This window comes from Lepus europaeus, chromosome 22, assembly GCF_033115175.1.
Source record: "Lepus europaeus isolate LE1 chromosome 22, mLepTim1.pri, whole genome shotgun sequence".
Classification (NCBI taxonomy): Eukaryota; Metazoa; Chordata; class Mammalia; order Lagomorpha; family Leporidae; genus Lepus; species Lepus europaeus.
The window spans coordinates 28000026-28027718 of NC_084848.1; the positions used below are offsets into that span (position 1 = coordinate 28000026).

The 27693-nt window shown below is 49.0% G+C and overlaps 1 protein-coding gene across 4 annotated transcripts in view; it reads right to left on the reverse strand.

The window, feature by feature from the left end:
• Positions 1-13060: 13060 nt before the first annotated feature.
• PSEN1 (presenilin 1) overlaps positions 13061-27693 on the reverse strand; it is an 80264-nt gene continuing 65631 nt past the window's right edge. For all 4 annotated transcript variants that reach the window (XM_062181101.1, XM_062181103.1, XM_062181100.1 and 1 more), the window contains exons 10-12: positions 25910-26086; positions 15559-15677; positions 13061-14277 (exon numbers count right to left, since the gene is read on the reverse strand). In XM_062181101.1, the coding sequence (XP_062037085.1) occupies positions 14122-14277; positions 15559-15677; positions 25910-26086 (452 nt within the window). In that variant the 3' untranslated portion in view covers positions 13061-14121. The remainder of the gene's footprint in view (positions 14278-15558; positions 15678-25909; positions 26087-27693) is intronic.

A 27693-nucleotide genomic window follows, 5' to 3' on the forward strand; every position in this document is an offset into this window, starting at 1 on the left:
CAGCTGCTCCACTTCCAATCCAGCTCTCTGCTATGCCTGGGAAAGCAGTAGAAGATGGCCCAAGTGCTTAGGACCCGTGTGGGAGACCCGGAAGAAGCTCCTGGCTCCTGGCTTTGGCCTGGCCTCGGTCATTGTAGCCAATTGAGAGTGAACCAGTGGGTGGAAGACCCCTCTGTCTCTACCTCTCTCTGTAACTCTGCTTTTCAAATAAATAAAATAAACCTAAAAATAAATTTGTATTCATTTATCTGATAGGCAGAAAGGAGAGAGAGACAAAGCACCCTTCTGCTGGTTCACACCCCCAAAAATCCACAAGGCCCTGGCTGGGCTGAGCCAGAGCTGGGAACTCAGTCCTAGGTTCCCGCGTGGGTGGGAGGCCACTGTCCCCGCCTCCCAGGGTGTGTGTTAGGAGCAGCTGGCATCAGGAAGCAGAGCCAGGGACCGAACCAGACCTCTGACGTGGGCATCCTAACCAGAGCGCCTGCACTGAGCTGCACGCTTTAAATGTTCAAGATGGGACATTTTAAAAAATATTTATGTGTAAACAGATGTTTATTTACTTATTTGAGAGAGACAGTACAGACAGAGGGAGACAGAGATGCGTTAGCAGGAAGTATGGATCCAAAGCGGAGCAGGCAGGCCTCGGACTGGCCCCTGATACAGGGTGTGGGGGTCGCCGTGGCGGCGGGGTCGCTGAGCCGCACGCGGGTGCAGGACGTGAAGTCTGTGTTGTGTCTAGCTCACTAAATGACCAACAAATACGCCACGGCGCCAAGAGGAGCGCTGTGCGTCCTGCTCGGAGACGCACCTGACAGAGGAGCCTCTGCCCTGCGTCCGAGGCCTCCAGCCTCCCCCTTCCTCCCGTCCTCCTAGAGTCGGGGGCCCCCCGGATGGTGACCAGCAGCGCGGCGCCCCTGTGCCGTGGGGGCCGGGGCAGGGCGACCTCTCATCTGCAGAGTGGGGCCACGGCCGCTGAGCACCCCGGGGGGCGGTGCTGGCAACGCGCCCGGCACCGTGGCATTTCTGGAGCAGGTGCCTTCCTGGGGTGTTGCTTGAATGTGGGCGCAGCGTGAAGACCTGCACTTTCTCGCCGGCTAACGCCCCGAGCAGCTCAAAGTCTTTATTGTGACTTCCATTTCTAGACCCTAAGCAGCTCAACCTACATGGATGCGCCTGTCCGAACTGCGCCTGCGTGCGCGCTTGTGCCCGCCCCCTCATGCATATTCATGTACTCCTATAATAAAGAGCTCAGGGCTGGCGTTGAGGCACAGTGGGTTAATTAATTTAAGTCCATGCCTGTGGCGCCGGCCTCCCATACTGGAGCACCAGTTGGAGTCCCGGCTGCTCTGCTTCTGACCCAGCTCCCTGCTATGCACCTGGGGAGGCAGAGGAGGATGGCCCCAGTGCCTGGGCCCCTGCGCCCACGGGGGAGACTGGATGGGGTTCCTGGCTCCTGACCCAGTGCTGACCATTGTGGCCATTTGGGGAGTGAACCAGTGGATGCAAGTGCGCACTTTCTCTAATAAATAAATAAAAATTAAGTAAGTAGCTAAAACTACCCAATTTCCCTGCTCCAGGAGTCACACTTTAGAAAGGATTCCCTGTGGTCCCCTTATTTGCTGCAAACAAATGACTTTGCGTGACAACTCCCCGTGGTACTCAGAAATCCCCAGGAAGCAGGCCCACGAGCATGGGCGGCCCCCCCCCTGGTGACACACACCCAGGACGACCCACACTCGCCTCAAGACCATGCAGCCGGGTCCTGGGGCGGCGGAGCGGGGAGACTCGTGTTTGCATTCGCCCCGGCCACCTGTTTATAAACAGGGGTCTCTCAAGTGGGTACAGCCTGCACACAGGGACAGAAGCCGCCCTGTGTTTGTTCTTACTCCAAACACATTCCGCACGGGAGTCCCCTCCCCACCCCGCCAGCCACTTTACCTCCGAGGGGAGGGAGTGACGGGGTCCCCGGGGCCCGGCCTGTGCGTGGGGGGCCCTCATTCGCTGCCCTCCCCCTGCCAGGTCTGGGCTCACCCCGAGGTGAGTGGTGAAGAGAACATGAAACTTCAGGGAAACAGAGGCCCCAACCCCAGGGCAAGGAGGGGGCGGGGGGGGGGGGATGAGAAAACCCGGCACTGGTGGGAGCTGGGGGGGAGCCAAGGGCGGGGCTGCTGCAAACATCTGGGCTGGCCCGGGTCCTGGCGGCAGATGGGGCCAGGCTTGTCTACAGTCCCAGGGCAGGGGCCCCTCGGAGGGGGTGGCGGGCCTCGCCCTGCTCCCACGCCGGGAAGCTGGAGCCCTGCCCGAGCTGGGGAGACGCTGGGATGGAGCCCATCACCCGGCCCCGGGCTGCTTGCACCCGGCTCCAGCAGACTTGGCTGTGCCTCTCGGGAAGATCAGCACCACCTCCGCTCACAGGGGTGGCTGCCAAGGTGCCGGACCCAGCCACAAGGATGGATGCACCGCGCTGCGCTGTCCCTGCGCACCTCTCCTGGTGAAGGCGGTGAAGTCACTTGCTTTCTTTCTTTTAAAAAACTTTTTTTTTTTTTTTTTTTTTTTACAGGCAGAGTGGACAGTGAGAGAGAGAGAGAGAGAGAGAGAGAGAGAGAGACAGAGAGAAAGGTCTTCCTTTTTGCTGTTGGTTCACCCTCCAATGGCCACTGCGGCCGGCGCATCGTGCTGATCCAAAGCCAGGAGCCAGTTGCTTCTCCTGGTCTCTCATGCAGGTGCAGGGCCCAAGCACTTGGGCCATCCTCCACTGCCTTCCCGGGCCACAGCAGAGAGCTGGCCTGGAAGAGGAGCAACCGGGACAGAATCCGGCGCCCCGACCGGGACTAGAACCCGGTGTGCCAGTGCCGCAAGGCGGAGGATTAGCCTGTTGAGCCACGGCACCAGCCTCTTTTAAAAAATTTTTATTAATTGATTTGAAAGTCAGTTACGGGGGGGGGGGGGGGATTTTGTATTTGTTGGTTCACTCCATAGATGGCTGCAATAGCGGGTGCTGGACCAGGAGGGAGTCAGAAGCCAGGAGCTTCCTCCAGGTCTCCCACATGAGTGCAGGGGCCCAAGCACCCAGGCCATCAGGAGAGAGCTGGATCGAAATGGAGCAGCTGGGACTAGAACTTGTGTCCGTGTGGGATGCTGGTGTGGCAGGCAGCTTTATCCGCTGGGCCACAGCACCGGCCCCTGTGAAGTCACAACGCGTCTCTGACTTATCTCATGGAGGACCTATGGCGTTAGAGGGGAAAGGAGGTTTCCAATGCCTGCCAGGGAGGGGAACACGGCCCCCAACCCCACCCCAGGGGAGGACCCAGGTCCCTGCCTCCTCGCTAGAACAGGCTGCTCTGGGGCCATCCCCATGGGCTCATCTGGCACCAAAGTGGTGCCCTGCCCTGGTGTGGAGGGCGGTAGGCAAGGGCACCAGAGCAGATGGCCGGTGTTCTCAACTGCACGTTAGCCTGGGCGTGGACCAGAGGCCCCTAGTGCACCGTTTGAGTATCAGAGGACCTGGGGAGGGGGCACTTTGACTTTTGCTTTGGTTTGCATTTCCCCGAAGCCTGGCCCTGGAAATCCATCCAGGTCTCCCAGGCAGTGGCGGGACCTCAAGTACTGGAGCTGCTTCCCAGGCGCACTAACAAGAGCTGGACTGGAAGCAGAGGAGCTTGGACTGCAGGCTGCTCTGATAAGGGATGTGGGTGTCCCAAACTTTGGCTTAACCTGCTGCGCCACATCGCCAGTCCCCAGCCGAGGACAGTTCCTTAAACCACAACTCCAGGCCTGCACAGTCTGAATGGAACACTACCATTGGCTGCAACCTCTCATTTCTCCTCCGCCCCACCACCCCCATTTGAATCTCCCGCTTTTTTCACTTTATGTTAAGATAAAAATGGGAGGGCCAGCATTGTGGTGCAGCAGGTTAAGCCACTGCCTGCAATGCCAGCATCCTATGTGGGCTCTGGTTTGAGTCCTGGCTGCTCCATTTCCGATGCCTAATGTGCCTGGGAAGACAGTGGAAGAACCCCTCACCCAAGTGGGAGAAGCAGCTCCTGGCTCCTGGCTTCAGTCTGGCCTAACCCTGGCCGTTGTAGCCATTGGGGGAGAGAACCAGTGGATGGAAGCTCGCTCGTTCGCTCGCTCTCTCTCTCACTCTGTAACTCTGCCTTTCAAATTAATAAATACATCTTCTTAAAAAAAAATAAGAATAAAAATGCTGTTATAAATTAAAAGAAAACCAGAGGCCGGCGCCGCGGCTCACTAGGCTAATCCTTTGCCTTGTGAGGCCGGCACACCGGGTTCTAGTCCCGGTCGGGGCACCAGATTCTGTCCCGGTTGCCCCTCTTCCAGGCCAGCTCTCTGCTGTGGCCAGGGAGTGCAGTGGAGGATGGCCCAAGTGCTTGGGCCCTGCACCCCATGGGAGACCAGGAGAAGCACCTGGCTCCTGCCATCGGATCAGCGCGGTGCGCCGGCCGCAGCGCACCTACCGCGGCAGGCATTGGAGGGTGAACCAATGGCAAAGGAAGACCTTTCTCTCTATCTCTCTCTCTCACTGTCCACTCTGCCTGTCAAAAAATAAAAAAGAAAAATAAAAAAAAAAAGAAAACCAGAAATGCATAGGTGCTAGCTTTGAGACTGGCTTGATTCTTTTCTTCCTTAGGGCATTCCAAACAAGGTGAGAAAAAAAAAAAAAAAAAAGACTTCCAAACTTATAGCTTTGGAAATTACAGCAGCTCCATGGCAACCAACAATCTAGACACCTAGGAGTCATCCCTTTTGGAAATATAAAGTTAGGTTTGCCTGGCTAACAATCGCTTAGGTGATGGAACTGTTGATTAAGAGAGTGATGGCCTAAGGGAAAAGAACCAGGTAAGTGGGCAGAAAAGCTAGGCTGGCCGATCAAACAAGCCAAAACCTTGGGCTCAGACCAGTAATAAAAGGTATGTCTGTCTAGTATAGAAAAAAAATTTTTTTTGACAGAGTGGACAGTGAGAGAGACAGAGAGAAAGGTCTTCCTTTTTGCCCTTGGTTCACCCTCCAATGGCCGCTGCAGCCGGCACATCTTGCTGATCTGAAGCCGGGAGCCAGGTGCTTCTCCTGGTCTCCCATGGGGTGCAGGGCCCAAGGACTTGGGCCATCCTCCACTGCCTTCCCGGGCCATAGCAGAGAGCTGGCCTGGAAGAGGGGCAACTGGGATAGAATCCGGCGCCCCAACCGGGACTAGAACCCGGTGTGCTGGCGCCGCAAGGCGGAGGATTAGCCTGTTAAGCCATGGTACCGGCCAAAATATTGTTTTTTAAAAATACTTATTTATTTGAAAGGCAGAGTGAAAGGAAGGGAGAGGGACAATTTTCCCTCTGCTCCGTCACTCCCCAAATGGCTGCCATGGCAGGACAGGGCAGAAGCCAGCGCCCAGAACCCCATCTGTGTCCCAGCTGGCTGTGAGGACCGTCAGCCACGGCCTGTCCAGCACAGCAGGTGCTGCGTTAGAGGCAGCATGCCCACAGTTAGAAGCTGGTGTCGCCAGCAGCAACGTAACCCACCGCCTACAATGCCAGCCCCTAAAAAGTGTGGTCTCACACAGAACAAAAAAGCTGACGTTTCACAGTCGTGTGTGTGTGTGTGTGTGTGTAGGGTGCAACCTGGGGGGTGTTTCCTCACTCCCACGGACTGGCCAGGCCAGCTCGGCAGACATGACAAAGAAGAACGTGTTACTAAAACACCACGCCACCTCAGGAGCCCGTTTTTCTCACACAATTCAGCCATCCTAACTGACGTGTCATCATCTGAGAGATTAACCACCAAGCTCATCTGAGAGTTGAAAAGCAGAGCGAGGGGAGAGCCTTTTGAGATCCACATGGTGGGGCCAGCACAGTGGTGTAGTAGGTTAGGCCTCTGCCTGCGGCGCCAGCATCACATACCGCGGCCCGTTTGAGTCCCGGCTGCTCCTCTTTCGATCCAGCTCTCTGCTATGGCCTGGACAATCAGTAGAAGATGGCCCAAGTCCTTGGGCCCCTGCACCCAAGTGGGAGACCTGGAAGCAGCTCCTGGCTTCAGATCAGCCCAGCTCCAGCCATTGCAGTCATTTGGGGAGCGGACCAGTGGATGGAAGACCTGTCTGTCTCTCCATCTGTAACTCTGCCTCTCAAATAAATACAGATGAAAAGAGAGGAGAGGGGAGAGAATCGCACTTGGGTGAAAGCTGCATCCCCAGGGATTTGGTCCTCGGCCTTCCCAAGACTGTCCAGGGCAAATGCAAAGCCTTACAGGTCCTCTCCTCTGGCGCCAGTGGGCCGCTCTAACCATGCAGCGCCGTTTTGGAGATATAACTGGACGTAGCTGTCATGTTGTACACCGTGAGTTTCTATTGTCATGTTCTATCAACTCCTGATTAAAATTCTCCAGTTAAGCTCTCAGCTTTTCCTGTGTGTCTACGTGTTTGTATGTTTACAGATACCCACATGTATGGTAAAATCCCCTTATACATCATCCCAATTGACTTGACAATGAGTGAAGACTGATAAATTATACCCCAAACTGTTCCAATATATCAACCCAAATGCCTTTCAGTTTATGTGACTTAGGTAAATCTTTGATAAATAGGCTGTCTTCACATCTGTTGATAAAGTGAAGGTATCTTTAGAATTGACAGCATACTTTGCATTTGTTTATTTATTTGAGAGGCAGAGAGAGAAAAATATTCAGATTAGAGGCATTTTCCACCTGGATTGCTCCCCTAACCCTGTAACAGAGCTGGGACTGGGTCAGGCTGGAGCTAGAAACTGGGAATTAAACCCGGGCTTCCCACACGGGTGGCAGGAACCCACCCGCCAGCTGTCACTGCTCCTCCCAGGGCCTGTGTTGGCAGGAAGCTGGAGCCAGGAGCCAGAGCCGGGAGCTGAACCCTGGCTCTCCAAGATGGCACACAGGTGTCTTAACTGGTGGCATCTTAACCACTGGGCCAAATGCCCACCCCAGTACAAATGCTTTTTTTTTTTTTTTTTTTTTTTTTTTTTTTTTTTTTGACAGGCAGAGTGGACAGTGAGAGAGAGAGAGAGAGAGAGGAAGGTCTTCCTTTTTGCCGTTGGTTCACCCTCCAATGGCCGCTGCGGCCGGCGCACTGTGCTGATCCGAAGCCAGGAGCCAGGTGCTTCTCCTGGTCTCCCGTGCGGGTGCAGGGCCCAAGAAATTGGGCCATCCTCCACTGCACTCCCAGGCCATAGCAGAGAGCTGGCCTGGAAGAGGAGTAACCGGGACAGAACTGGCGCCCCAACCAGGACTAGAACCCAGGGTGCAGGTGCCGCAGGTGGAGGATTAGCCTAGTGAGCCGCGGCGCCGGCCAACAAATGTTTCTTTAACCTAGGTTTGACAGTCAAAGTTTATCTGTCTCTGCTAGATGTTTCAAGGTCATAAAGTTCTAAATCCAGCCTAACAAGCAGAATGAGCTTTGCCTGTGTGACTCTGATAAGGAAGGCTTGGGGCCAGAGCTGTGGCATAGTGGGTAAAGCCACAGTCTGCAGTGCCAGTGTCCTATATGGGCGTTGGTTCGAGTCCTGGCTGCTCCACTTCCAATCCAACTCCCTGCTAATGTGCCTGGGGAAGCAGTGGAAGATGGTCCAAGTTTGGGCCCCTGAACCCATGTGGGAGACCCGGAAGAAGGTCCTGGCTTTTGGCTTCAGCCTGGCTTAGCCTTGGCTTCTTGTGGCCATTTGTGGGGTGAAAGTGAATGGAAAGGCCGGCACCGTGGCTCACTAGGCTAATCCTCCGCCTAGCAGTGCCGGCACACCGGGTTCTAGTCCCGGTCAGGGCGCCAGATTCTGTCCCGGTTGCCCCCCATCCAGTCCAGCTCTCTGCTGTAGCCCAGGAGTGTAGTGGAGGATGGCCCAAGTACTTGGGCCCTGCACCCCATGGGAGACCTGGCTCCTGCCTTCGGATCAGCGCGGTGCGCCGGCCGCAGCGCACCGGCCGTGGCAGCCATTGGAGGGTGAACCAATGGCAAAGGAAGACCTTTCTCTCTGTCTCTCACTGTCCACTCTGTCAAAAAAAAAAGTGAATGGAAGACCTCTTTCTCTCTCTGCCTCTCCCTCTCTGTAACTCTTTCAAATAAAATACATAATTAAAAAATTAGTTTAGCAAGAACAGCTGTATCTTCCGAGCCACTCGTAAAACACCCAAAACACTTGTCTTTAAGGATCTTAGGTGAAAACCCGATAGCCACGTGCAGTAGACATACTTATCAGGGAACCGGCTTGGATAGCTAGATTTTTTTCTAGTATCTTAGTTTTCTCAAGTAATCTGGGGTTAACTGTTCAAAATAAATAAGGTAAATACAAGTGAAATAAACATCTATAAACCTTTTATCTGATTTGAAATTTTAAGGCTGTGTCAAATTAAGTAATAGATATTCATAATAGGTCTAGGGGTGAGTGTTGTGAAACCAAGGGTTAAGCTGCCTGCTCGGGACGCCCACATCACGTATCAGAGAGCTGCTGTGGGGCCCCGCACCTTCCCTCCTGACCCAGCTCCCTGCTAATGCATCCTGGGAGACAGCAGGTGGCTCAAGCACTTGGGTCCCTGCCATCGAGGGAGACTGAGTTCTAGGCCTTCCTCCAGCTATGTTTAGGGGAGTGAATCAGTGGATGGAAGATAGCGCTCGCTTTCTCCCTCCCTCCCTCCCTCCCTTTTCTCTGTCACTCTGCATTTCAAGTAGATGAAAATAAACACCTGGGAAAAAATTAAAAATCCTAATTCTATAAAAAGTGTATAAAAATAAAATTGTGTTTTTAAGAGAAAATTAAACATTTATTTCAAATACAGAGAGACAGACATCTTTCATCTGCTGGCTCACTCCCCAAATGGCCAAGCCAGGAACTGCATCTGGTTGCCCACGTGGGTGGCAGGAGCCCAAGTACTTGGACCAGTTTCCATTGCTTTCCCAGACACTTCAGAAGGGAGCAGGACTGGAAGTGTAGCAGCCAGGACTTGAACCGGAACTCAAGAGATGCCAGCAGCACAGGCAGTGGCTTAACCCGCTGTGCCGCAACGCCAACCTCCAAGAAATTATTGTAAAAGCATAATAACGTTGAGAAAAATAATGTTGTCTGATTCTCAGGTTAAAGCTTGTTTTCAAAATATGGATTTAGAAAGCAAACTTAAAGTTTTATATAAATATATTTATTTTATATAAATAAATATACATATATTTATTTATTGTACTTGGCCAAACTCAATTCAGAACTTTGTTTCTGGAGAAAAATCCTGATTTTAAATGCCGTATTTTTTGGCTCCCCCAGTTCAATTCACGCAAGTCCACACTGTGTTGCTGGGCCCTCATGCGTGTCATTCTGTTTTACCCAGGCCTGAGCTGCTGCTCACACAGCGCACGCAGGTGGGCTGCGGCCCTTGCCCACCGACGCAGGGAGCCCAGCCTCATCGCTCTTCTCTCCAGCCTGCCCAAGGCCCGGCCACTAAGGAAGAACACCAGCGCCAGGGCTCCTAACACTCGGCAATCCCCGGACAACTCAGGACGCCTCTGGGCGCTCTGGTGACACTGCCACAGCGCCAGCCCTGACGGAGCCGACTTTCAACACTTACTTACTTCGAGGAAGCTGCCCTCTGGGAACTCTTCCCTACTACACAGACCCCGCACGAGTGCTCACAGCACCTCCCAGGGCCCAGGGTGACTAAGTGTCTGCCAAGAGGCACCCTGGTGCCCATGGCCCCAGCAAGTGGCTCTGACACTCAAGAAAGGGGTTTGTTCCAGCACCAGGGTGCTTTTGTTCTTGGAAAAGAACACTATTTATTTATATAAAAGGCAGAGATACACAGAAAGTTCTCTCATCTGCTGGTTTATTCCCTAGGTGCCTGCAATGGCCAGGGGCGCCGAAGCCAGGAGCCCAATCCAGGTCTCCCACACGGACGGCAGCAACCCGATCATTGCAGCCGTCACTGCTGCCTCCCAGCGTCCACGCTGGCGGGGAGCGGAGTCAGCAGAGCCAAGCACTGACCCCAGGCACTCTGATGTGGGACGTGGGCGTCCTAACTGCAAGGCCGAATGCCCACCTCAACCAGCCTTCAACAGCAAACCGAGGTCTTGCGACGGGAGGAGGGCTGCTCAGACGCTGACATACAGCCGATTCTGACCCCGAGCGGATGGAGGCCTTGTGGGTGTGGCCTGGCCAGCAACTTTTAACGAGCACTGGTAAGAGCTGAAACCGGTGTTTTCAATCTGTCCTCGGAATTTAAAGTGCTAAGATCAGAAGGAGCACTTCTGGGCTCAGGCTTATAATGATATGGTATTGCTTCCACCCCAGAGCAAAACCAAACCATTTGCAAGTCTTTTTCCAAACTCAGCATTCAGACCACTCTTAAGGTGAGGCTGATGGCAGGTCAGAGCGCTCTTCACCGAAGAGCAGACACAGAGAGCAGGGAGGTGTGCGTCCTGAGAGGGCTGGCTTCCGGGAGAACACACCAGAGACGTCAAAGGTGTCATACACCAGGAGGCTTTTTGCCTAGTGGTTAGGTAGCTCATGTCCCACATCCAAGTGCGGGTTCCATTCCTGGCTCTGGTCCCTAACTTCAGCTTCCTGCCAATGCAGTCTCTAGGGGGCAGCAGGTGATGGTTCACGTGATTGGGCCCCTGTCATTCGTGTGGAAGACCTGGATGGGGATCCCAGCTCCTTGCTCCTGCCCTGGCCAGTCCTGGCCATTGTGGGCATTTGGAGAGTGAGCCAGCAGAAGGGAGCCCTGTCTTTCAAATACATTAAAAAAAAAAAAAAAAAGTCATTCACCAGAACACAAGACTACAGCTGAATCCTGAAAATACATGTGTACTTGCTCACCTTTGCATCCCTAGACTTCAGCACCAGGACAGAACATGGAAGACACTGGAAACACCTTCCCATAGAGGATGCTGAGCTCTTCTGCTTCCAGAGTTAGATTAAGAATGGGCTAAGGAGCAAAGCTCAGCTCTGGGGGCCGGGGGGGAGGGGATGTTCACAGAGTCCCTTTACAGGCCTGGCCCTGGAAGACATTATGTGATAATTTATGTTTCATCTTCTATATACTGTTTGAGGCCAAGTAAAGAACAAGACTAAACATACCCAGTATGTCTCAAAAGGAAGGGTTTTTGTTTTTTTTAATCAGACACTGAAAAAATGGCATCCTGAGAGCGCACTCTCCCGAGTTGTCTCTTCTGTAATGAAATCAATCAAAGGCTTACGACAGTCTCCCCAGGGGGCTTAGAAAACTTCTCTCCTTTTTCTAACAGAAATGTCCACATTTAGTGAGCGCTGTGACCCTAGGACCACACACTGACCCAGTGAGAACACAACAGGAAGGTGAGCCTTCCTCTCTGGAAAAATCCCACGCACTTCCCAAATATGGCTGCCATTCCCACGGACGCTGCAGCACTCGGACAAAGGGAATCCAAGAGTGGATGGAAAAATAATTTAGATCACAAGTTAATTTCGGTGTCAATTTTTGCAGTTCATGCACAGGTTTTCCATTACGCCCAATACCATGGACTTCTGAAGACCCCCTGGATACCTTCCTTCTGCATCTGCAGGCCTGCAGATCCACACACTCCGTGGCTGGGTTTCCTCGGGGTCTTCCTTGTTGTTAGGCAGGCTGGTCAGCTGCTCACGCTTTATCATTGTTGTTTCCTGGGGCCACAACCACTGCTGTCCCCAGTGACAACAGGTTCTTCATGGGGCAAGAACAGCATCTTGGTATTTCAGGAGGGACCCAACTGAGTCTATCAAGACCGCCCGAAGTCTTGTTTGTGTCTGAGACAGGTGACTCATAGAATTAAGACGGGTCCTTAGCACGCCATCTCACAGATGCAGTTCAAAGTTGCAGAGAGAATTATTGCCACCTTTCTACACACACACACACACACACACCCTCTTATGAGGGCAAGTGTCACAAACGACACAACCCTTGCACAAGTACATATTCTCTGGATTAGGGCTCCCTCAGGCATGCTTTGCATCACAAACGTGCCCAGGTGGCTTTCCAGAGGCTAACATTCAAAAGAAAGTCGAGGGGCCGGCGCTGTGGCACAGCGGGTTAAGGCCCTGGCCTGAAGTGCCGGCATCCCTTGTGGGCACTGGTTCAAGTCCCGGCTGCTCCACTTCTGATCCAGCTCTCTGCTGTGGGAAAGCAGTAGAAGATGGCCCCCAAGTCCTTGGGCCCCTGCATCTGCATGGGAGACCCGGAAGAAGCTCCTGGCTTCAAATCAGGATAGTTCTGTCCACAGTGGCCATCTGGGGGGAGTGAACCAGCAGATAGAAGACCTTTCTATCTCTACTTCTCTCTATAACTGTCTTTCAAATAAATAAAATAAAACTTAACAAAGAAAGAAAGTTGGGAAGAAGCGGCTAACTGGGGAAAACTGAGCTGCGATGACGGAACCTTCCACTGCTCCAAGCCCCGCTCCCCGCAGAGCTCGCTGGCCGCTGTCTCCCACTGCCCCACATGTGCCACTCCGGACCTGGACTGCGGTCAGTACTGCACGCTGCTCCTCAAGTCCATTTCTGCTAAGAAATGTCCTGTGACAGAAAACAAACCTGACCCCAAGGAGAACGCCACCCGGTCATCTGAGGGGCTGGGAGAGGCGGCAGGGAGGAGAAGTGCCTTCCTTGAGCTACAGGCGCAGAGTCCCAGCACGCTGGCTGCTACCACGGCCTGCGGTATCGGCAGGCCGCCCTCAGGCTGCTGGCTCCCTCTGTGCTGGCCGACCGGGCTGCAGAGCTGACCACCACAGCGCACCAAAGGGACAGGACACAGACGAAAGGGTGGACAAGAGGCCACACAGCACCCCGTGGGCTCCTGAGGGAAAACCTGTGTCCCAGAACACATCCAGGCCTTGAGCTCGCGCTGCCCCTTGGCAGCGTCTCCTACGGCTCACCAAGTGAAATCATGGCTTTCTGCAGACCTTGCTGTGTAGTGATGCAAGGGACCCCCAACCTATAAACCACCAGACCTCAGCAACTACTTCAAATTCTAGCCTAACGTAGTTAAAAAAAAAAAAAAGAAAAGAAAAGAAAAGAAAAACCAGGACAGGGCGTGCTTCACCAGCCATTTTACTCTTCTTTAATTCTACTGTCTTTGGGCACACATCTTATTTGCTATCAAAGAAGTTGTGACAGCAAGGCCGACAGCACTGACTCAAATACAGAGCAGACGCCTACAGTAGTGGATCACCTGCCACCATGTCAGAGCTGCCTTATTTGCCGTCAACAAAAAATGCTTGGGTGGGTGGGGAGTGGGGCAGCAAGGGGAAAGGTGGAGGCACAGGAGGCGTCCGGGGAGAACCAAACTTACACATCCGTCTAGAAACCATGAAGTTGGTGGAAAATCCCGAATTTACTTAGGGACGACAGGGAAGTGCCGGACAATAGTTCCTCATTCCCACAAATGACTGAATTTGCACTCTGAGGTTAAGTTGTATGGAGAAAGCAACCTCACGGCGGTGGAGACTGGCCTTGGGAAGAGACGGCAACCACAGATGGTCACGAGCTTCCTGCTTGAGAACAAGCCTCGCCAGTCTGTACCTCTGACTTGACTCAAAGCTGGGGAGTCTTGTTTAAAAACGAGGAGTCGGCAGCAGAGTCTGAAGTGAAAGCCTGAGCCCTTTCTCGTCCCGTGTGGCTGCCAGAGCCTGCTCTCCTCACGGCACCTCCTGAAGGGTCAGAATTCAGTCGACACAGACCCAGGGGGCTCCTGTTCAACATGTACTTGGAGAGGAAGAGGCCTGTTTGGTTTAAGTCTCTTCCTTTGCCCTTTCGGCAGTGCTGGTCCTGGGAGTCCGCGGTGCCGGTGAACCCCGTGAGCCAGGGCCACGCTGCTGTGGAGCACGACAGCTTCTTGGCCCATCCGTTTCCGGGTCCTGTCCCCAAACCTGGAGCCTCTGCACCGAGGGACAGTCCACACGATAGTGTTCAGAACCATTTTCTGTCGATACCTCCTTCCAGTGGAGGTGGTCAGGAAAGCGTGGAAGGAAGCTGCGAGAGTCCGGCCGGGAATCTTGACTTTGTTAGATGAGGACACAGAAAATCGCCTCTGTCCTGCCCAGGTTTGATTGGAAGTCAAAGGAGAAACGTCCATGGGATCCTAGTTGCAAATGTGCTAGATATAAAACTGATGGAACGCTAACTGGTCCATGAAGGGCTGCACAAGGTAATCTGTGGCAAAGTAGAAAACGAGCCCAAAGGTGATAGAGATGGGAAGAGCTGGCAATGCCTTCTTGAAAATGGCGAGGAGTAATAGCGTAAGGCACAGACCCTGTGGGAGACAGGAAGAGACACAGACGCGTACATAATTATGAAGCATCTCTGTGCTAAAGACTCAGGCTCAAGTCTTGGTTTTAACTTACTCATGGAATACTTTCCCTTGGGGTTATACTTTAGACTAAATGTTTCATTAAACCTGGAAGAAGAACCATGCAAAATCCCCGAGAGAATGGAAACGTGTATTTTCCTTTGCTAGACTGAGCCCACTACACACTACGTCCACCATGAAGGCATTTTACCCCTTCATTCTAAGAAAGGAAAACAATCTGAAAAAGGTAAAACTATCTATGAAAAAAATTAAATACTAAAATCTAAATGAATGAGTTGGCCTCTGTAATTTTAGTTAGCTGGTTAAAAACCCAGAGGTGCAGGGCATTCCTCGTGCTGCCTGGGGACAGAGATGCTCATGGGAGGAACTGGTAACACTTAGTTTATGAAGAACAGCTTTTTTGGAAATGCAAAGCAGCACGTCATATGACCCACGTTTTACCCGAGTTACTGAGACACCAACCACAAAGTCTGCAGGCTCTCCAGTTTACTCAGAATCAGTAATTTTCTTTTTAAAAGGTACAACATATCCAATAAATACTTTCAAATCCAGAAAACTAACCTCAAGAGACAAATAAAATCCACATGGGTCACATTATCGAGACAAAAGACAAACGCAATCGCAAAACCAATGTGCAAGCTGAAGTTCTAGCCGCTCAATAACTTCACTCATACACCCTGTGACACAGACATCACCTCTTTAGTAAACATAGCTTAGGGATCATTTATTGAAAGATTCAGGATGTGTGCTACTGCACCGCAGTCAAGAATGACCCGGCGTCTGGCACTGTGGCAGCTTCTCTCACTGGAGACCCACTGCCCAGAGCACCACTATGCACCGCAAGTGGGGGCGCCAGCTGCAGATCTCCCCGTGGCCCGGCCGGGGACCAGGTGGGGTCTGCTCACCCCTCAGGCTGACCAGAGCACAGCGACTCACACACGGTGATGCTGGGCTGCGGCAGCAATCCCTACTCAGAAGGGCTTAGGGTCTCCTGAAGAATTTTACAAGCTACACATTTAAAACAAACAACATCTCAGGGCAGAGCGCAACGTTTTCAGAGCTCCCCGGTTACTTTAAGGTGTGGCTGGAGTGGAGAAGCCCTCACGCAAGCTGTGTTTTGAGGAGCGACTCAGCTGCCCTGGGGTCAAGGACTGCCTTGAAGGGACAGAGTCGTCAGAGTCTGGGCTCTAGGGGTCCTGATGCACGTTACGGGTATACACTTACAATTAATATGGCTACAAAACAGGCTATGGTTGTGTTCCAGTCGCCACTGGCTGTCGCTGAGGCTTTCCCAACCAGAACACTGTAGAAAATGAAATCTCCCAGTCCAAGCTTCACTCCCCCTGAAAGGAAAGGTTATGAATATAAAAAAGCTTGTCACTATGCAACAATCTCACAATTTACTGCCATCACTACCACACTCTGCCTCCTACTGAATACGAAGCTGGTAAATGATTCACAAAACGAGGCTTTCGGTAGCTTTCTTTTCGCTTTCTTCTTTGCTTTTCTGCAGTGGGAGTTTCAGGTTCAGACAACTGACACTAGAGCCTTCATAGGTGCTGCTGTCCATCAATGACAAGAAGTAACTGGGGCCGGTGCTATGGGTACTGGGTAAAGCCGCCGCCTGCAGTGCTGGCATCTCATATGGTCGCCAGCTCAAGTCCCGGCTGTTCCACTTCCGATCCAGCTCCCTGCTATTATGCCTAGGAAAGCAGTAGAAGATGGCCCAAGTCTTTGGGCCCCTGCACCCATGTGGGAGACCTGGAAGAGACTTCTGGCTTCGGATCGGCGCAACTTCGGCCGTTGTGGCCATCTAGGGAGTGAACCAGCGGATGGAAGACCTCTCTCTCTCTCTCTCTTTCCCTTCCTCCCTCCCACCCTCCCTCCCTCTCCTCAGTGTAACTTTTTCAAATAAATTAAAAAAAAAAAAAGTAACTGTCATCTACCGAGAATACCTAGTTTGCACCCAGCACTTGTACTAATAATTTCTCAAAAAAATCTCTTTAAGTATCATCTTAAAAAAAATATTCCCATGATGCCAGGAACCAGAACCAGGAGCTGGGAACTCAATCCGGGTCTCCCACATGGGTGGCAGGAACTCAGCTACTTGAGCCATCACCACTGCCTCCCCAGGTCTGTGTTAGCAGGAAGCTGGAGCCAGGATTTGACCTTAAGCACTCCAGAGTTGGATGTGGGCAACCAAGCTAAATGACTGCACTTACCCACACAAAAACATTTTCAACTGTGGTAAAATACTTACAACATAAAATTTATCTCAACTCTCATAAACTGTTCAATGCCATGGGGCACATCCACACTGTTCTGCATCACCACCTTAGTCTTGCAAAGCTGAAACCTTGGGCTACTCCGTGCTGGTTCTTCATTCCTCCTTCTCCCGGCAACCATCATTCTACCTGCTCTCACCGGGAGTTCAATCACTTTAAGGGGAGTCACACTGAACTTTTCTTTTTTGTTATCATAAATGTCCTCGAGTTTTACCCAAGTATACTCTGTCAGAATGTTCTTCCTTTTTAAGGTTGATATTTCCTTTACAAGTACAACATTTTGTTAATTCACTCATCTGTGGAAGCACACTTGGGTTGCTCCTACTTTCTGGTTAATGAATAATAGTGCTATGAACATAGATGTAAAATCACTTCTTCTCTTTTTTAATTTTATTTTTAACTTTTATTTAATAAATATAAATTTCAAAAGTACAACTTTTGGATTATAGCGGCTCTTCCCCCTGTAACCTCCCTCCCACCTGCAACCATCCCATCTCCCACTCCCTCTCCCATCCCATTCTTCATCAAGATTCATCTTCAATTATCTTTTCTTTTTTTTTTTTTGACAGGCAGAGTGGACAGTGAGAGAGAGAGACAGAGAGAAAGGTCTTCCTTTACTGTTGGTTCACCCTCCAATGGCCGCTGTGGCCGGCGCACTGCGGCCCGTGTACCGCACTGATCCGAAGCCAGGAGCCAGGTGCTTCTCCTGGTCTCCCATGCGGGTGCAGGGCCCAAGCACTTGGGCCATCCTTCACTGCACTCCCGGGCCACAGCAGAGAGCTGGCCTGGAAGAGGGGCAACCGGGACAGAATCTAGTGCCCCGACCGGGACTAGAACACGGTGTGCCTGCACCGCAAGGAGGAGGATTAGCCTATTGAGCCACGGCACCAGCCTTCAATTATCTTTATATATAGAAGATCAGCTTAGTATATACTAAGTAAAGATTTCAACAGACTGAACCCACACAGAGACACAAAGTATAAAGTACTGTTTGAAGACTAGTTTTACCATTAATTCTCCTAGTACAACACATTAAGGACAGAGATCCTACGTGAGGAGCAAGTGCACAGTGACTCCTATTGTTGATTTAACAACTGACACTATTATTTATGACATCAGTAATCACCCGAGGCTCTTGTCAGGAGCTGACAAGGCTATGGAAGCCTCTTGAGTTCATAAACTCCAACCTTATTTAGACAGGCCCATAATCAAAGTTCTCTCCTCCCTTCAGGGAAAGGTACTTCCTTCTTTAATGGCCCATTCTTTCCGCTGGGATCTCACTCACAGAGATCTTCCATTTAGGTCATTTTTTTGCCACAGTATCTTGGCTTTCCATGCCTGACAAACTCTCATGGGCTTTTTAGCTGGATCTGAATGCCTTAAGAGCTGATCCTGAGGCCTGAGTGCTATTTAGGGCATCTACCATTCTATGAGTCTGCTGTGTATCCCACTTTCCATGTTGGATCGTTCTCTCCTTTTTAATTCTATCAGTTAGTATTAGCAGACACTGGTCTTGTTTATGTGATCCCTTTGACACTTAATCCTGTCATTATGATCAATTATGAACTGAAACTGATCACTCTGACTAGTAAGATGGCATTGGTACATGCCACTTTGATGGGACTGATCTGCATTTCTTCTCTTAATGGTATCCTCTGAAGTGCAAGTTTTAAATTTTGATGCCATCCAATCTATCATTTCTTTATGTATCTTATGTATCAGTGCTGTGCTAAAAAATTCTTTACCCAAACCAAGGTCACGATGTTTTTCTTCTAGAAGTTCCGTAATTTTATCACTTAGATCTAGGTCTACAATCCACGGAGTTAATTTTTGATGGTGTGCAATATGGATGAGTGAGGTAGCAGTTTCAGTTTACTCTTTTATGTCTGCACAGCTAGTTGTCCCAACACTATCTGCTGAAAACATCCTATCCTTCTCCCATTGTATTATTTAAGCACTTTTGTAAAAATCACTGATCATTGTGTTCCATGGAGCTGTTATGTCTGTCCTTATGGCAACACTATACTGTTTTGTTATGAATTCAGAAAATGTTCCGAGATCATATAGTTTGAGTGCAAAAACAAAACTGTTTTTGACATTCTAAGATCTTTGTATTTCCAAGTAAGTTTTAGGATCCATTTATAAAATATTCATGAACTGACTGATCCTAAAACTTACATGGAAATACAAGGCCCTAGCTTTTCCTTTGCCAAACATCACCTTTCATTTTGTAAGTAATCGTTTAAGAAAAATGAAATAAACTACGGACACAAAATATATGCTTACTTGGGGCCTGCTATAAACCTACAAATTTTATAATAGGTTTTTGCTTTTCTGGCTGTTAAATAATTGTTCCCTACTGAGGCTGGGCTCTGGTCTTAAAGTTTTATTGCCTGGGTTAGAGAAACACTTTGAGAAAGCAGGTTCTGTGGGCCCTGAGAAGTGCAGGCTGCTCCACATGTGGGCAGGAAAGAAGCAGAGTGCTGGTTAATGAGATCTTCCTGAGAAACCAATGTTCATCCTAAATTATGAAACCAGACCTAAGGCTTCCTCAGTGGAAAAGATAAATATATGACCCATGAAATGCAGGCAATAAATTACAGGGTCAGCGCCTTAAACGCTAACCTTTCCAGACTAATGAGCACATCTACAGTTCCAGGTGTGCAGAAGATCCCAGGGCTATTATCTAAGTACTTGTGTGACCCATGGCAAGTTGCTTAACTTCCTCAATCTTCAAATTCTTCAGTTATAAAATGGGATTACAGAGCTACTTCACAAGGTCATTATCTGAGTTAAAAATACTATAGAAAAATTTCTTGGCACAGAGGCTTAACAAATGAGAGCCTTACATTTGATTTCAAATATTAAGTGCTAACTAAAAGAAGTTAAATTTTAGGGCTGGTGTTGTGATGTAATGGGTTAAGCCACTGCCTGCAATGTTGGCATCCCATAAGGGCACTGGTTCAAGTTCTAGCTGTTCCACTTCTTCCTCTTCTTCTTTTTTTCTTTTTAAATTTATTTTACTTGAGAGAGCGGCAAGATGGCGGAATAGGAAGGAAGCACATTGATAGTTCGTCAAGACACACGTTAATATAAGTGGAGATACTGCAGGGTCAAGGAAGAGTAGGGGAAGAAACAGCAGAGGAAACTCTTCCGGAACTAGTGATTCACAGTGGACCTGCGTGGAGAGCGTGGGAGCCCAAGTTCGGGACACCAGCGGCAAACTCCACACACCAGCGCTGGAACGCCAGGTGAGCCGAACCTCAATAGCCCGAGACACCAGCGGGCAAGCGGAAAGAGGAGGCTAGAGGGAACGAGGCTTGAAACTCCGTGGGGAAAAGTTCACCAGGCTAACTAGAAGAGAGAGAGGAAAAAAAAAGTGACCGATACGGACACGAGTCTCTCTCTCTCCGCTCACCTCTCAAAGGCGAGCAAGACAAAGAGCAGGCGCCATTTTGGACATACGTCATAAGCAGGGCGACCTCAGGTCTGCACCGGCCCTGAGCCTAGCAGAAAAACCTGACTCTGGGGGGAGGGGTGAAATAACTGGAGATTAGCATCTAACTTGGCAACCCAGTGGGAGACTGCAGGAGAATTGGAGCCCACACTGAGGGCAGCAGAGATTCCCTGTGTGGTCCTTTGGAAAGAGCTTCCGATCTCTGGCTCCTGTGGGTATATCATTTGCCTGCTAATTACTACCTCCAATTACGTTCAGCTGTGCGGAATTACTTCCCTTTTGAATCAAAAAAAGAAAGAGAGATTTACCACGCCTAACCTGGGAGTGTCATCTTTGACACACCCTCAGCCCTGAGGAACCAAACACAGCTCTCAGTCCACACTCATCTCAAGCTTCTAAAGCTCCACCGAAAGCAGACAGTCCACTTAATATAGAGCCATAGTGTAACAAGAAAAAACACCACAGTGAAGAAACCAAATATCTCCAACATGCCAAACAACAAACGCAAAAACCAAGCTAACAAGAACAAGGAAGACACTATGACGCCCCCAAATGAAAAAGACACCCCAATTCAAGATTATGAAGATGATGAGATCGAAGAAATGCAAGAAGCGGATCTCAAAAAACTGCTAAGAACATTAAGAACTTCTCAAAAACAAATTCTTGAACTACAGAAATCCTTCATGGACAAGATAGAAAATCTCTCTCGTGAAAATGAAATATTAAGGAGGAATCAAAATGAAATGAAACAACTAGTGGAACAAGAAACTGTGATAGTGACGAGAAATCATAATGAAATGAAGAATTCAATAGATCAAATGACAAACACATTAGAGAGCCTTAAAAACAGAATGGGCGAAGCAGAAGAGAGAATATCGGACTTAGAAGACAGAGAACAGGAAAGGAAACAGGCAAACCAAAGAAAAGAAGAAGAAGAAATCAGAAATCTAAAAAATATTGTCGGGAATCTATAGGATACTATTAAAAAACCCAACATTCGAGTTCTAGGAGTTCCTGAAGGCATGGAGAGGGAGAAAGGATTAGAAGGCATTTTCAGTGAGATACTAGCAGAAAATTTCCCAGGTTTGGAGAAGGACAGAGGCATCTTAGTACAGGAAGCTTATAGAACCCCTAATAAACATGACCAAAAGAGATCCTCACCACGACATGTTGTAATCAAACTCACCACAGTGAAACACAAAGAAAAGATCCTAAAAGATGCAAGAGAGAAACGTCAGATTACTCTTAGAGGATCTCCAATTAGACTCACAGCAGACTTCTCATCAGAAACCCTACAAGCTAGAAGGGAATGGCGAGACATAGCCCAGGTACTAAGAGAGAAAAACTGCCAGCCCAGAATACTATATCCTGCAAAGCTCTCATTTGTGAATGAAGGTGAAATTAAGACTTTTCATAGCAAACAGAAACTGAAAGAATTTGTTGCCACTCATCCTGCCCTGCAAAAGATGCTTAAAGATGTGTTACACACAGAAACACAGAAACATGGTCACCAATATGAAAAAAGGTAAAGGAAGGAAACCTCACAGCAAAAGATCACAGGAAGCTCAATTTCTCTTTGACATAGAATTAAACTCTAATGCTCTGTTAAAGCAATGTGTTAAAGTAATCTATTGTGTTCTCTTGATGTCTGTTAAATTCTAATTGTTCAAAAACAGCTGAATTTTTATTAAGATCTATGGGTTATGTAAATATGTGCTTATTTTCAAAGATTTGAACAATCACCTTGTAACAAGATCAAATTTGGTCTATGAGTTTATAATTTTAAACATGGCGACTTAAAGTCTTTTGTCATCCACAGTTATATATGATTTGCTGCTCATAAAACTAAAGCGTTGTTGGTTCTGTGTGTAGCTGTCCTCCTATGGGTTCCTATGGACTTTTTCCAGCCACTTCCATTGTATTCAGTACTTTGGGATGGCTCTGTAAACAGATGAAGCCAATAATGTATTAACAGTACCATCTGAGAGAAAGTATGGTTAACTGAGGTTACTAAAAAAGCAATTCAAATCAATTGGCAATCTACAAAAAGAGTTAAAGATTTTAAAAGCTATTATTAAAAACGCTATATTGGTCTATTATGCTATGTTAAATGTGTGTACATATTGTATGTCCACATGGGGAAATTTTATTAAGAGTCTTATTTTAAATGGCTTATAGATAAGATTGTCCATAAATTTAAGCTGCTAAAATCAATCAAAGATACATTTTAATTCGTGTGACCTGAATCTCTGCATCATATGTTTTAAACTTGTTGGTAGAGAGAAACTAAAAACATTTTATATGGTTGTGCTTAAGTTTGCTGGTTAAACAAACTACACCATGTTAGATATTTAAGAGGTATTTTCAAATACATGATTCTTAAAATTTATAGAAGGCATTGGACCTTCTGGTAAATGTTTTCTTAAGTTGTTATCTAATGGTTGAAACTGTTTGCTAAGTATTCATGTGATATTGCTATTGTCAGCAAGCGATCTAGGACTTGCTCCCTCATTTCTCTATTCTAAGCCCAACTTGTTCTTTCATTTCTCTATTCTCTTCAAGATAGGAAACTAAATCTATTATGAAGGAATCTGTAGGACGCACAATTTAATCTTTAGACCTTATAAAAGAGATGGCTAACATTTTTCTGTAATAGCATAGCCAAAATAAGAACTTAAATAATAATCTCATAGCTAGATTCACTTCGCCATCAGCAAAGTATACAGTAAGTAGAAAAAACCTCCCTTTCAGACCAAAGGGAAAGAAAGTTTTAAAGTGAGAATATAATTTTCCTCATGGGCATTGTCTACCTTAGAAAAACTACTACAGAACATGCCTGTGACTATAGACTTGTAGTTCAGGCCACCGAAGATTAGAGATGGGACACGGGCACTCCCTTGACTTGCATCCTCTGGTCTGCTTTAACACAAACCAGGAGGAAAAGAAAGCTAGGCATCAGAAGCAATGGGTGGCAGGCCTATTAATGGCTGATCTATACAGTGATCTGCCCTCAAGGAGACCCAACAGGCCAGTCCACTGCAGTGGCTTTCAATGAGGTAAGCCTGGGCTTCAGCAGAAGTCAGCTTGTGAAGAGCCCTGGCAGCTCTGCCAAGAGTTGGATCACTGGAAATGGACCTGCCCTGGAGTCGAAGGATGCCCAGGTCAGAGCCACAGATCTTATTGGCTCTAAGCTGAAAAGCCCTTCACTCAGCCCAACTTCCAAAGTGACCACTGCAGCTGAGGGTGAGGTCAAGTAGGGTCAGCAACATTGCAGGCAGAACTGTAAATTTCTTGTTAGAGTTGCCACCTGCCTTTACCTGGCCAGCTCTCCTCCCAGGCCAGCCAAGTAATGAAAGTCAACAGAGTGCCTTCCCCTAGGAGGTTCACACCTCCCTTAGGATATACCCCATGTGAAGAGATAGATAGGTCTGGGCCTCTTAACTTACAAGGCCTAAAGCCCACCAGATTATTATCAAGCCCCTTCTATCAGGTTCTATTTGCCTCTCAATCAGAAAACTTAATTGTAGCTTAGACAGCACCTTTCTTAACTCCTCTAATAATGACTCTGTCCTTTGTTCTAGACCCTGTCTAGCGTACTTGGGCCTCATTCCTTTGTAATCATAACCTCTACTGTACCACCAATGGCTCTACTCCCAACCTGTGTGTACTGATGGTCCTCTTCCCCACTTAATGCTGTATAATTGTTCAAACCTGGTTAATGCCACTCTTAGGATCATTGGTTACTATTCTCACTCTGTCTTTTATGACCTTGTCTAAATATGATCAGAGTCGGCAAACTTGGAAGGCTTCCATAGCCTTGGCAACTCATGACGACAGCCTAGGGTGGTTACTGGTGCCATAAACTAGAGTGTCAATTTGTTGGGTCAACAACAGGAGCCACTGTGCACTTGCTCCTCATGTGGGATCTCTGTCCTTAATGTGCTGTACATTGTGATTTAATGCTATAACTAGTACTCAAACAGTATGTTTCACTTTGTGTGTCTATGTGGGTGCAAACTGTTGAAACCTTTATACTAAATTGATCTTCTGTATATAAAGAAAATTGAAAATGAATCTTGATGCAAATGGAAGGGGAGAGGGAGCGGGAGAGGGGAGGGTTGCGGGTGGGAGGGAAGTTATGGGAGGGGAAAGCCACTGTAATCCATAAGCTGTACACTGGAAATTTATATTCATTAAATAAAAGTTTAAAAAAAAATTTATTTTACTTATTTGAAAGAGTTACAGAGAGAGGTAGAGACAGAGACAGAGACAGAGACAGAGAGAGAGAGAGAGAGAGAGAGAGAGAGAGAGAGAGAGAGGTCTTCCATCTGCTGGATCACTCCCCAAACGGCTGCAACGGCCGGGGCTGTGCTGATGCAGAGCCAGGAGCCAGGCCCTTCTTCCGGGTCTCCCAAGTGGGTACAGGGACCCAAGGATTTGGGCCATCTTTTACTGTTTTCCTGCACATGAGCAGGAAGCTGGATTGGAAATGGAGCAGCTGGAACTCAAACTGGCACCCATAGGGGATGCTGGCACTGCAGGCGGTGGCTTTTACCTACTACGCCAAAGCGCCAGCCCCATGAAAATGTTTTAAAATAGCTTGTGGACCCCCCCCGCCCCGCCCCGCCTCTCCTCTGTGTAATTCTTTCAAATAAATAAATACATCTTTTTAAAAAAAAGGAAGGGGGCAGCACTATGGCTCAGTGGGTTAACGCCCTGGCCTGAAGCACAGCCATCCCCTATGGGGCACCGGTCCCAGACCCAGCTGGCTCCAATTCCAATCCAGCTCTCTGCTATGGCCTGGGAAAGCAGTGGAGGATGGCCCAAGTCCTTGGGCCCCTGCACCCATGTGGGAGACCCAGAGGAAGCTCCTGGCTTCAGATCGGTGCAGCTCCGGCAGTTGCAGCCACCTGGGGAGTGAACCAGCGGCTAGAAGACCTCTCTCTCTCTCTTCTCTCTCTGTGTAAGTATTTCAAATAAATAAATAAATCTTTAAAAGGTTGGGGGGGACTGGCACTGTGGCATAGCGGATAAAGCCACCACTTGCAGTGCCAGCATCCCATATGGGCACTGGTTCGAGTCCTGGCTGTTCCACTTCCAATCCAGCTCTCTGCTGTGGCCTGGGAAAGCAGTAGAAGATGGCCCAAGTCCTTGGGTCCCTGCACCCACTTGGGAGACCCAGAAGCTCCTGGCTCCTGGCTTCAGATTGGCACAGCTCCAGCTGATGCGGCCAATTTGGGAATGATCCAGCAGATGGAAGACCTCTCTCTCTCTCTTTCTCTCTCTCTGACTCACCTTCTCTCTCTGTGTAACTCTGACTTTCAAATAAATAAATCTTTAAAAAAATAAATAAAAATAAAATAGCTTGTGGAGGGGCTGGCACTGAGGTGTAATAGGTTAAGCCGGCCTGTGGTGCTGGCTCAAGAACCAGCTGCTCTACTTCTGATCCAGCTCCCTATTGATGGCCTGGGAAAGCAGTGGAAGATGGCCCAAGTGCTTGGTCTCCTGCACCTACAGGGGAGACGGGGAAGAAGCTCTTGGCTCCTGGCTTCAAATCGATGCAGCTCCAGCTGTTGTGGCCATTTGGGGAGTGAACCAGCGGAAGGAAGACCTTTCTGTCTCTTCCTCTCACTGTAACTCTACCTCTCAATTAATAAATAAAATTAAAAAAAAAAAAAACAACAAAAAATATCTATAATAAACATACCAAGTATTACTAGTATTTCCCACGGAAAGCTACACTGTCATTTAGAATTCAGCTGCGACTCTCTTCATTCATTTTATTCTTGCAGAGGCTGACATGTACCCCCCAAGCAGCAAGACTTGCACCTACTTTCCTCTGGGTCCTCGCTGGCCAGGATGCTGCTGGAAAGCTCCTGGACCGCAGCTCGTGACTCCGGAGTGGAGTGATGCGGCCCGAGGTGACTGTCCCTCTGGGCTTCCCACTCCTCACTGAAGCCACCATCATCATTCTCTGGAACACTGTCTTGCGGTGACTCCCTCTCTGCATCTTGAAGAGAAAGTAGACGTTACAGCTCTAATATCTGGAACAATTTCTTAATTACCTCTAAGAAAATTACATGGGAGCAGTAGATATCGGATGGACTGTCACTGTGATTGTTCAGCTGGCTCCTAAACTACACAGCACACGTAGCAGTAGCGCCGATTGGTTTCTTAGCCAAGAGCCGTATTTCTCCAGGATTTGTTTGCGTTTCCACCCTTCACCAACATGGCTCTGCTGGTAAATCCCGATCAATCCCAGCCAGGCATGATAATCCCACCACTCCTCCCAAGGAGAGCTCTATGGCTGAGGCTGTGACTTGATACTAGCCAATGAGTGTTCATGCAAAGTCTGCAGGGAATTTTCAGGAAAATGCTGTTCTCCTTGGCTGCTGTCTTATCTCGACAGGATGCCGGAAAGCAGCTGTCAGGATCGTGAGGAGCAGTGGCTGAGGACCGTGCCTGTGTGATTTAAGAACCTGAACGCTTGAGGACATCAATGAGCCACAAAATGAAGGAATTCTACCAAAGCCTACACTTTAGGATGTCCTGTCACATGACAGATACAGTTTTTTGCTGAAGGCAACTAAGTTGGGTTTTCCATCCTTGCAGCTGAAAGCTTCTTAAATGACAGCACTCACCACTGGTATCATGACTAGGTTACAGAAGTGGATTCACTGAGCGGGAACAGTCGGAGGGGAGGGGAGGGGAGGGATGTCCCTGCGGCTCAGTCGTTTCCTTATGACGACTATCAAAGCGTCTCAGAATGGTGAGCATCACCATCTTGAAAAATGTCCTAAGTTAAACATAATTAAAATACATAGATGAAGTTCCTAACACTTGTTTTTCCTCCTTCCTTTCTATAAAAGGACTATATATTCACAGTGGAAGGAGATTTATCATACATTAATAAAGCTTGTGTGCATCAGGGCTCTCACTTGCATGGACTTCCTCTGGGAAGGCCCTAATGATTCTGAATTGATAATTCTGTATGAGGGAGGCCAGCACTGTGGCACAGTGGGTAAAGCTGCTGCCTGCAGTGCCGACATCCCATTTGGGCACTGGTTCGAGATCAGGCTGCTCCATGTCCGATCCAGCTCTCTGCTGTGGCCTGGGAAAGCAGTAGAAGATGGCCCAAGTCCTTGGGCCCCTGCACTGGTGTGGGAGACCCTGAAGAAACTCTTGGCTCTTGGCTTCGGACAGGCTCAGCACCAGCTGTTGTGGCCATCTGGGGAGTGAACCAGCAGATGGGAGACTTCTCTCTCTCTCTCTCTCTGCTTCTCTGAAACTCAGCCTTTCAAATAAATAATCTTTTTTAAAAAATTCTGTATGAGAGTACTTTCAAAAATCCACAGAAAATGTGTACTATAAAAATCTATTAGCCGGCGCCGTAGCTTAACAGGCTAATCCTCCGCCTTGCGGCGCCGGCACACCAGGTTCTAGTCCCGGTTTGGGCACCGGATTCTATCCCGGTTGCCCCTCTTCCAGGCCAGCTCTCTGCTATGGCCCGGGAAGGCAGTGGAGGATGGCCCAAGTCCTTGGGCCCTGCACCCACATGGGAGACCAGGAGAAGCACCTGGCTCCTGGCTTCAGATCAGTGCGATGTGCCGGCCGCAG